General features: G+C 34.6%; 2 protein-coding genes across 2 annotated transcripts; both read left to right on the forward strand.

The window, feature by feature from the left end:
• Positions 1-668: 668 nt before the first annotated feature.
• Positions 669-3,000, forward strand: LOC111630046 (glutamate [NMDA] receptor subunit 1-like). Its single transcript, XM_023374048.1, has 6 exons — positions 669-842; positions 987-1,145; positions 1,494-1,641; positions 1,702-1,931; positions 2,566-2,816; positions 2,889-3,000. Exons 1-6 carry the CDS (start codon positions 669-671, stop codon positions 2,998-3,000), a joined length of 1,074 nt encoding a protein of 357 aa, XP_023229816.1.
• A 310-nt stretch (positions 3,001-3,310) lies between these two features.
• Positions 3,311-5,641, forward strand: LOC111630047 (glutamate [NMDA] receptor subunit 1-like). The gene is made up of 6 exons (XM_023374050.1): positions 3,311-3,484; positions 3,628-3,786; positions 4,135-4,282; positions 4,343-4,572; positions 5,207-5,457; positions 5,530-5,641. Exons 1-6 carry the CDS (start codon positions 3,311-3,313, stop codon positions 5,639-5,641), a joined length of 1,074 nt encoding a protein of 357 aa, XP_023229818.1.
• The last annotated feature ends 5,265 nt before the right edge of the window (positions 5,642-10,906 follow it).

A 10,906-nucleotide genomic window follows, 5' to 3' on the forward strand; every position in this document is an offset into this window, starting at 1 on the left:
ATTTTCGAATTGCAAGAAAACAAATAGTAAAAAGGTGAAATTGCTTTTCAAAACAGTATGCTGCAATTATTTCAAACCAGTTGGCAGTCCTATAGATCCATGTAATTTTTTACTAAATTTAAACAAGACATAATACTTTTAGAGTCAATTAAAGACTTTTTAAAATTACTTCTAGAAAAGCATGGTTGCACGGAAAGCGAGTTTCTGAAGTATACCCTGCAATAATGTTGTTTCTGGTATTGCCGATAACAACAGCTAGTGTCAAAAGGTCATATACCAAATTGTAAATAAGTAAAGGTTATAAAAGAAATACTGTGAGGCAAAGTAATTGACACGAACTTGCTTTATAAGCCATTGAGCGTAGGGAAGTTGCAAAAATGTATGTAAGAAAATTAATATGTCAAGTTGCCAATATCAAAGCCAGGAGAAAGAATTATCAGTTTTAAATGGTTCTTAATTCATATAACGGATCTCTATACAGTATATCAGATTATAAATAAAACGAACAAAATTCTCGTTCCATGCTGCAGGTATTTCGGAGTTTTTTTAAACTGTTCATTTCTTTTAATGATTATTTCATGTTTTCTCTTATTAAATGTATTTTGCAAAATTAAAAGTTCATGTGCTTTTTTTAATATAATTAATAACAAGAGAGGGGCGCTTCGACCATGCTTGCCGAAGGGCCCGATATTTCTAGCTACGCCACTGTTTCAGACAAGCGTAAAAAATCTGAAAAACTTTTCGTGTGCATTCTGTTGGTGAGGCAGGAATCGAAATTAAGAAGTCAGTGCTCAGTGAATTTATCCACTTATGAACTGTTGATCATATACGCATTAATTCTTGTAAATAATACCTTTGAATAGTTATTGTTCAATTAATTTTGTTGAAGCATATGTTTAATTTCGTAATAGGTTATATTTTTATACCTGTTGCGTGCCTTATTCCTTCAATACAATACAATTATTTTTTTTTCTTTTTAAATTTAGGACGCCGATAAGGCCTTCATTGGTTTACTCCTAAACCCTACCCGTTTTGCAGCAGTGGAATTTACTTCTCCATTAGCGTTTCATCCGGTTACGTTTGCCATCAAAGCTCCAGAAAAAATTCCAAATTGGATTTCCATAATAAAACCCTTCGGTTTGCATGTACGTATTTAAGATTTACATAGGGTTGCCAACACGCACTCCGGTCGACCAAATGTGATACTATCTTAATATTACGGCTCTGAAAAGTCAAAATGCAAAAAATTCGAAAAATTCCAAGAAATTTTGAGGGTACTCCAAAACGATACTTCAGGTATGTCCTGCAAGATGGCGTCTTCGTTGTGGACTTCGCAAAACCCACGATAAGCCTAATAAAAGCCTTTTTACTGTACACAAGATAAAAATCGTTAAATATATTTGTTCGGAATTTGTAGCTTTAAAAGTTGGCAACCCTTTGTTTAAAGTAAATATTCATATTTATTAATTTTTTAAAAAATATTTTCTTTGTAGATGTGGATCGCGATTCTCTCAACCACATTAATATTTGGATTAGTATTGCATAAAGTGATCGAAAGAGATTTCCTGCCTGACGAAGTGAAAATATTTTGGCCACGAAGCCGTGTGTTCTGGAATTTATTTTGCACGCTTGTTTACCAAGGTAAACCGTTTTTTGCTTTTAATAACAGAAAAAATATTAATAATTAATATTTATACTTAGGAATTAAACTGGATAACGTGAAAAGATTCAAATCCAGGCTGCTGGTGTCAATATGGTGGCTATCAGTTGTAGTGTTGATAAGTAGTTACAGTGGAACTTTAATGTCTTTCATGTCGTGTCCTATAACCGAGTCTGTTCCAAAAACTTTTGACGAACTAGCCATTGCTGTCAAAAATGGTGAATATTCTTGTGGTGTTACAGAAAAATCAGCTATATGGAGTTACATTATGGTAAGAACAGGGTAGCCATATTTGAAAGTTTTTGTATTCAGAGGTATCTGTACCTGTAAATAATAAATTACTGGCCCTAAAATTAGTATACGAACTATGTAAAAAAGTGCAAGAGTGAATTTCGCAACAAAAATTTAGTTTGATAGGATGTGCTTTATAGGGTCCAACAGGAGACAGAATAGCAATAACTCAACAAACACTAGTTATTTGTTCAGCAAGAAACATGCCTTCTGCATAGTATGTTTTTTGTTGTAATGAATGTTGCTCAGGGTGTGCCTTCAGGTATAAAATGTGGTTTGCAATGCCGTAAATGTCATTATTCTCAGCGACTTCAATCGTAATGTCTAAAATAACATTAAGATGTAAGTTATCATTGGGGTTTGTTATTTACCGTATATCGAGCCGTATATTTTTCTGTAAAGTGCCCGGAAAATTTTGAATTTCGTAGATTCTTGAAATCACTGTTTTCATTCGGTGCATAGTCTTAATATTTATATTAGGGAATTCGGTTATTGATTACCGCTACGGAGTACACTGAATAAAAAAACTTGAATTATGGACACCTAGTATAACAAGTTTTGCTGTAGTATGTGTAATATATATAATTATTTTGTTCTCTGCATATTACTTGAAGAGTTCCAACAAGAAAAGAGATAAAATTTTCAAAGATCACATCCTACGTAACAACCATTTCTTGTCTTTATCGATTGCAAGCGAAAAAGTTAAGAAAGAACGTTTTGCTCTGATAACGAATGTATATCGAACAAATAAACTGATACAGAAAGATCCACACGCATATATAATTTCTGAAGATGTTTTCATCACATATGTTCAGTCTTATGCTGTAAGAAAGGGATTTCCCTTTAAGAAAGAATTAAGTAAGACGTAAGACAACTTTTTGTTTACCTGTATGACGTTTTTTATTGCAAAATAATTAAAAATATATTTCTTTTATAGTGTAACACGTTTATTTGAAGCTGGAATTATCGAGAAAAAAGATTATTCGGAAACATCAAAGTTACTGAAGTTTTCAGAATTTCCAAGTATTACAATTAGCCGACATCATTAGTCCAATAATATTGCTTTCGTTTGGATTTGTTCTAGCTTTATTGTTCTTATTTGTAGAACTNGCCAGGAGAAAGAATTATCAGTTTTAAATGGTTCTTAATTCATATAACTGATCTCTATACAGTATATCAGATTATAAATAAAACGAACAAAATTCTCGTTCCATGCTGCAGGTATTTCGGAGTTTTTTTAAACTGTTCATTTCTTTTAATGATTATTTCATGTTTTCTCTTATTAAATGTATTTTGCAAAATTAAAAGTTCATGTGCTTTTTTTAATATAATTAATAACAAGAGAGGGGCGCTTCGACCATGCTTGCCGAAGGGCCCGATATTTCTAGCTACGCCACTGTTTCAGACAAGCGTAAAAAATCTGAAAAACTTTTCGTGTGCATTCTGTTGGTGAGGCAGGAATCGAAATTAAGAAGTCAGTGCTCAGTGAATTTATCCACTTATGAACTGTTGATCATATACGCATTAATTCTTGTAAATAATACATTTGAATAGTTATTGTTCAATTAATTTTGTTGAAGCATATGTTTAATTTCGTAATAGGTTATATTTTTATACCTGTTGCGTGCCTTATTCCTTCAATACAATACAATTATTTTTTTTCTTTTTAAATTTAGGACGCCGATAAGGCCTTCATTGGTTTACTCCTAAACCCTACCCGTTTTGCAGCAGTGGAATTTACTTCTCCATTAGCGTTTCATCCGGTTACGTTTGCCATCAAAGCTCCAGAAAAAATTCCAAATTGGATTTCCATAATAAAACCCTTCGGTTTGCATGTACGTATTTAAGATTTACATAGGGTTGCCAACACGCACTCCGGTCGACCAAATGTGATACTATCTTAATATTACGGCTCTGAAAAGTCAAAATGCAAAAAATTCGAAAAATTCCAAGAAATTTTGAGGGTACTCCAAAACGATACTTCAGGTATGTCCTGCAAGATGGCGTCTTCGTTGTGGACTTCGCAAAACCCACGATAAGCCTAATAAAAGCCTTTTTACTGTACACAAGATAAAAATCGTTAAATATATTTGTTCGGAATTTGTAGCTTTAAAAGTTGGCAACCCTTTGTTTAAAGTAAATATTCATATTTATTAATTTTTTAAAAAATATTTTCTTTGTAGATGTGGATCGCGATTCTCTCAACCACATTAATATTTGGATTAGTATTGCATAAAGTGATCGAAAGAGATTTCCTGCCTGACGAAGTGAAAATATTTTGGCCACGAAGCCGTGTGTTCTGGAATTTATTTTGCACGCTTGTTTACCAAGGTAAACCGTTTTTTGCTTTTAATAACAGAAAAAATATTAATAATTAATATTTATACTTAGGAATTAAACTGGATAACGTGAAAAGATTCAAATCCAGGCTGCTGGTGTCAATATGGTGGCTATCAGTTGTAGTGTTGATAAGTAGTTACAGTGGAACTTTAATGTCTTTCATGTCGTGTCCTATAACCGAGTCTGTTCCAAAAACTTTTGACGAACTAGCCATTGCTGTCAAAAATGGTGAATATTCTTGTGGTGTTACAGAAAAATCAGCTATATGGAGTTACATTATGGTAAGAACAGGGTAGCCATATTTGAAAGTTTTTGTATTCAGAGGTATCTGTACCTGTAAATAATAAATTACTGGCCCTAAAATTAGTATACGAACTATGTAAAAAAGTGCAAGAGTGAATTTCGCAACAAAAATTTAGTTTGATAGGATGTGCTTTATAGGGTCCAACAGGAGACAGAATAGCAATAACTCAACAAACACTAGTTATTTGTTCAGCAAGAAACATGCCTTCTGCATAGTATGTTTTTTGTTGTAATGAATGTTGCTCAGGGTGTGCCTTCACGTATAAAATGTGGTTTGCAATGCCGTAAATGTCATTATTCTCAGCGACTTCAATCGTAATGTCTAAAATAACATTAAGATGTAAGTTATCATTGGGGTTTGTTATTTACCGTATATCGAGCCGTATATTTTTCTGTAAAGTGCCCGGAAAATTTTGAATTTCGTAGATTCTTGAAATCACTGTTTTCATTCGGTGCATAGTCTTAATATTTATATTAGGGAATTCGGTTATTGATTACCGCTACGGAGTACACTGAATAAAAAAACTTGAATTATGGACACCTAGTATAACAAGTTTTGCTGTAGTATGTGTAATATATATAATTATTTTGTTCTCTGCATATTACTTGAAGAGTTCCAACAAGAAAAGAGATAAAATTTTCAAAGATCACATCCTACGTAACAACCATTTCTTGTCTTTATCGATTGCAAGCGAAAAAGTTAAGAAAGAACGTTTTGCTCTGATAACGAATGTATATCGAACAAATAAACTGATACAGAAAGATCCACACGCATATATAATTTCTGAAGATGTTTTCATCACATATGTTCAGTCTTATGCTGTAAGAAAGGGATTTCCCTTTAAGAAAGAATTAAGTAAGACGTAAGACAACTTTTTGTTTACCTGTATGACGTTTTTTATTGCAAAATAATTTAAAATATATTTCTTTTATAGTGTAACACGTTTATTTGAAGCTGGAATTATCGAGAAAAAAGATTATTCGGAAACATCAAAGTTACTGAAGTTTTCAGAATTTCCAAGTATTACAATTAGCCGACATCATTAGTCCAATAATATTGCTTTCGTTTGGATTTGTTCTAGCTTTATTGTTCTTATTTGTAGAACTATTCTGTAGAAGAATAATCGAAAATTAACACGTGCAAAAACAATGAATATTTATTTAATATTTTTTACAGAACAATTAATACTAATTATTCATAAAATCACCAATTTTATTCACACTAGGATATGCTATTCTGGTGTTCTCTCTTTTTCAATATGGCGAAAATAATTAGTATTTTAATTTACACTTTCTCTGTATTAAACTTTTATTAACACAGTTGTATATTGTAACTGCAAATAAACATTTCTGCAAATATATTAGTTATCAATACTATTGTAACAAATTCTTTATAAAACATTCTATAAATTACATTTCATTTATTAATTTTAATCATAAGCTTTAAATTTCCTGGCTTTATTTGTGTCGTTTGTGTAAGTTCGCCGACTTTCAGGGGGAATCGTTAATCCCGCGTCAGAATGATCTAAGGTCGAACGCGTGTGGGTGTGGCGGAGGAGACACAGGTGACAAGAATCTCACAAAAACCTGTTTATTTTAAACATAAAAATTTGACTTACACTATACCAAAGTTCCTTAATCAATTAAATGTTCGTAAGTTTTGAGTGTCGAGGATGTTTTTCTATCGTCACTCCAAGATGGGTCCAAGATGGCACGGCTCTTCCGATGGACACTAGTTGAGAATCTTCGTCTTCTGGGCGTCGACACACAGAGAGTTTTGCTTCGGACGTTTTGAAGTGCAGGTACTCTGTAGCACAATTTACGAAAGAAGTCCTTCTGTCCTCGAAGATCGGGGATTATATCAATCTCCGTCCTCTAACCTGTTTTTTGATTGGCTCCCTTGTCTGTTTCTAAGCGAAAAACGATTTCTTTTCGAGTCACGAGAAAGATCCGCCTTGAAGAATCTACTTGACACCGTCCGTTATTCTGGATGCAAAATGTTGATGGAACTTTGAAACTTGCGCTCATATTTTCCACCATTCTGTGACGTTTCTGAAATTTAACGACACGACGCGATGTCCTTTTTCGTCATTAATTTTTGTTCTTATCAGAATTTCTATGTTATAATTATGTGCATATGAGCGACTTTTCAAAGGTCCATCTCTACTGGAAGTCGTTTGTTTACAATTATTAATTAATCATTTAAAATTATTACGTTCTGTTTACATCAATAGCGTTTTTTTTTCTTTCTCTCGTCGCAATTTCATATGACTAACATAACTAATTCGTTCTTTGATCGGTTTTTAACAATAGACAATTTTTCTTCTAGTTTCGTTTTAATAAAATTCTAATAATTAAATATTTAATTTCAACTCATTTTTGGGGCTTCACAGTTTGTGTGCGTGTATGACACAATTTCATTAATCCTCTTTGAAGCTGAATAACGCGAATGTTTTTTTATGGAAAATTTCTGAAATTTTGCAGGAAAGTTTAAATGTGAGGGTGGTTGATGCTGTTAAATATTTGAGGTTAAAGGTCGACGGGATGGAGAGATAAAGTAGGTGATGTGTCACGTTACGAGTAGGGCCGGGCTTATTTAGGATTTTATTTGCAATTAGCATTTATAAATTTTAAAAATAAAACCCATTCCTGCCATCAAAATTAAGTTTTGCCATTTTATAATAATTAAAAATATAAAAAGAGTGTAATACAGAATACCATAACAGATGGCGCCACGCGCGCAGTTTTAAATGATACCGGAAAAGTTAAGAAATTTGTCTCATGATTCTTTAATATGGTTTCCTGCTTATTCTTTCTAAAATTCATTTGTTTCATTGGTACAAATAAAGCAGAGTAATTTGTACAAATAAGAAAAGACTAATTTTTGAGACAATTTCGTACTCGTTCGCCTGACTGTTACTGTTTGTCTGTCCTTAATCATGAGAAAGGAATAGACAGATGAATGACGATCCCAGTGATAAAAATCGAGGGAGCAGAAAGCCTAAATTAACTAGAGACAAACGTCTGATTTAAAGCGAAAATAATGTTACTTCAATTCTAGCATTTTCCCTTGAACGGAGTTAGATTGACGACCGACACGATTCTATTACTAATTGGAATAGTAGTCTATGATGTACAGAAGCAAGACACTGCTAAAAAACTTGAAAACATTCTTACAAAGAGTTACAGATAGGGATTGTGACCATGTGACAATGAATAATCGTTGGTTTTTTTAACTCTTTCTGCCCTGTGGGCACTAAGAAGGCCTCTTTTTGAAACTCAATTATGGGTTCGGCCAGGCCCACAATGGGGCTACCAGGTGGTGAGGGACGGGGGCCCGACATATCGAAACAGACAACCCCTGAAAAATTTTTGGAAATTTTTCGACCAGTTCTGATTCAGACCCAGGTCCCCCAGAGCGATCGGCTGTTACCTTGATTGCTCAGCCATCTGGCCACAATAATCGTTAATTATAATTAGTTAGGTTCATTTGTTTACGGCAACGCAACACGTGAGCGATGTGCCGAGAAGGATGCATCACATAAATACTTTTATGAAAAGCTAGGCCCTATATAGATGTTACTAACGCGAACAAATCCCAGAAAACTCAACGTGTTGGTCATGCCCGAATACTAGAGTAACTATCAGAAATTGGTGATTTTATTAAAATTAAGAAAGCATCGTTGTACCAGCAATAAAATAAATATAATATATAGTTTCAATTACATACTGATTTATAAGAATTATATTTAGTTTATGATTTCCTAAAATGTTTTGCCAATAGATGGCGCTACAAGTAAATCAGCAAACCGAATGTAAATAAAAATTTATAGAAATGTAATAGATATTTAGAGTGGAATGCGCGGCATTTTCTAGGTTATAAGTATGTGAACGTAACTGCCGAGATTCGCAGTAATTGGTCGAAGGGTTTAGGAGTGTATATCTAACAAACAAACAAACATTTAGATTTATATAAATGTACAGATGTATAAAATATTCAAAATCATTTCATTTATTTTAAATTTGAAAACATCATTTAATACATTTGAACAATCTGAACTTTTGATTTTTGCTGGTCGTTAATGGTGACAGGTGAAACAAAGTTCTAAAAGTTTAATATTAACAATTTTGTTAATGAAATGTTCTTTCCACTGTCAACTGCGCCATATAAGGTTAAGATCGGCGTCGAGTGACAACGTTAAATATTAATAAATGAATATAACGCGATTAATTAATCAATTATTTAATCTTTGAAGCTTACCAGCTTTATCTTGCGGCGATAAGAACGAACAACAAAAACCAACATGGCGATCCACAGCAACAACAGCGCTGCCACTAATATCAAACAAAATGAGACCTTACAAGTACGAAATTGTCTCAAAAATTAGTCTTCTCTTATTTGTACAAATTACTCTCTTTTATTTGTAATAATGAAACAAATGAATTTTAGAAAGAATAAGCAAGAAAGTCGTAGTACCACATTAAAGGATCACGAGACAAATTGCTTAACTTTCCCGGTATCATTTAAAACTGCGTGCGTGGCGCCATCTATTATGGTATTTTGTATTAAACTCATTTTATATTTCTAATTATTATAAAATGGCAAAACAAATTAAGTTTTGCTATTTTATTAACATATTTAATAGGTTTTAAAAATAAAACCCATTCCTGCCATCAAAGGCAGGAATGGGTTTTATTTTTAAAACTTATAACTGCTAATTGCGAATAAAATCCTAAATAAGCTCGGCCCTACTCGTAACGTGACACATCACCTACTTTATCTCTCTATCCCGTCGTCCTTTAATTTCAAATATTTAACAACATCAACCACCCTCACATTTAAACTTTCCTGCAAAACATTAAAAGTGCTCAGCAAGTAAACATATATATTAGAACACCTTAATTTTGCTGAGAATTATATATTTTAAACACAAACGCTTTCAACCTGATTAACAGGCCATCCTCAGGTCTAAAAAAACGAAAATGGAACAGATACGTTCCATGTATAGAATATAAATATTTAAATCAAAATTTAGAACAAAAATTTTTAAAAATATACAAGAGAAATAAGCCAAATACCCCAACCAAAAACAGTACGTGAATTACGTAGGTTCCTGGCAATGCTGAACTTTTACCGACGTTTCATTCCCCATGCGGCAAAATCACAGGCGCCCCTCTGCGAGAATCTTAAAGGGGCAGCAAAAAACGACAACCGTGCGATTAATTGGGACGAAGACTCAGAAAAAGCCTTCCATGAGCGCAAAGATAAATTAGCGCGAGTGGGATCGGGATATACTAGTGTTGCTAGTATATCCCGATCCCACGGCGCCGACGACACTGATTGTTGACGCTTCTGACATCGCTGTAGGTGCGGTCCTGCAGCAAAAGCAGGACAACGAGTGGAAGCTTCTAGCCTTTTTTTCCCGCAAGCTAACACCAGCGGAGTGCAAGTATAGTGCGTACGATAGGGAATTACTCGCGGCTTATTTGGCAGTCCGACACTTTAGGCATATGCTAGAGGGCCGTGCATTTACAATACATACTGACCACAAACCCCTGACCAATGCCTTTATGCAGAAATCGAACAAGTGCTCACCCCATCAAGTTAGGCAGCTAGATTTTATCTCCGAGTTTATGATAGACATTCGACATATCAAGGGCAAAGAAAATGTTGTAGCCGACACGCTGTCGCCTTTAGAAACAATCACAAGTCTGCCGATTAACTATCTGGAAATGGCCAGAGCTCAGGAGACAGACGACTAGCTTCAGGCGTTACTTAACAACCCCAACTCGACCGGGTTAGTCCTGAAGTTGCTGCCGATAGATGATTCAGTAGCCCAGCTGTACTGCGATGTGTCAACAAACAGGGCCAGGCTGTTTGTTCCCAAGGATTTTAGACGACAGGTCTCCGATTCTGTTCATGGTCTGGTTCATCCTAGTATCCGCGCAACAGCAAAATTAGTAAGCGAGCGATATTGCTGGGAGTCAATGCGATCGGATTTTACCAAGTGGACGCACGCTTTCCTCCAGTGCCAACGCTCCAAGGTGCACAAGCATATTCGCTCAAAACCAGGCACCTTTCTCACTCTCAGTTCCCGTTTCGAACATGTGCATATAGATATAGTGGGTCCGCTTTCCCCGTCGCAAAGCTTTACATCGTTACATGTATCGATAGGTACTCCAGGTAGCCTGAGTGTATTCCAGTCGCCGATATCTCGGCGGAATCGATCGCAAAAGTCTTTTACGCGAATTGGATATGTCGCTTTGGTGTTCCGCTCAGATTGACCTCGGACCAAGGACGCCAATTTGAGT

The sequence above is a fragment of the Centruroides sculpturatus genome, unplaced genomic scaffold, assembly GCF_000671375.1.
Source record: "Centruroides sculpturatus isolate CEXI.00-Female unplaced genomic scaffold, Cexi_2.0 scaffold605, whole genome shotgun sequence".
Lineage (NCBI taxonomy): Eukaryota > Metazoa > Arthropoda > Arachnida > Scorpiones > Buthidae > Centruroides > Centruroides sculpturatus.

What these genes read in the sequence shown, in the direction of transcription:
- LOC111630046 (XM_023374048.1), top strand. Translation starts at nt 669, where the DNA reads ATGCTTGCCGAAGGGCCCGATATTTCTAGCTACGCCACTGTTTCAGAC. An exon ending in TAAAACCCTTCGGTTTGCAT is followed by an intron (nt 1,146 to 1,493) that starts GTACGTATTTAA and finishes TTTTCTTTGTAG; the next exon opens with ATGTGGATCGCGATTCTCTC. An exon ending in CTATATGGAGTTACATTATG is followed by an intron (nt 1,932 to 2,565) that starts GTAAGAACAGGG and finishes TATTACTTGAAG; the next exon opens with AGTTCCAACAAGAAAAGAGA.
- LOC111630047 (XM_023374050.1), top strand. Translation starts at nt 3,311, where the DNA reads ATGCTTGCCGAAGGGCCCGATATTTCTAGCTACGCCACTGTTTCAGAC. An exon ending in CTATATGGAGTTACATTATG is followed by an intron (nt 4,573 to 5,206) that starts GTAAGAACAGGG and finishes TATTACTTGAAG; the next exon opens with AGTTCCAACAAGAAAAGAGA. An exon ending in AAGAAAGAATTAAGTAAGAC is followed by an intron (nt 5,458 to 5,529) that starts GTAAGACAACTT and finishes TTTCTTTTATAG; the next exon opens with TGTAACACGTTTATTTGAAG.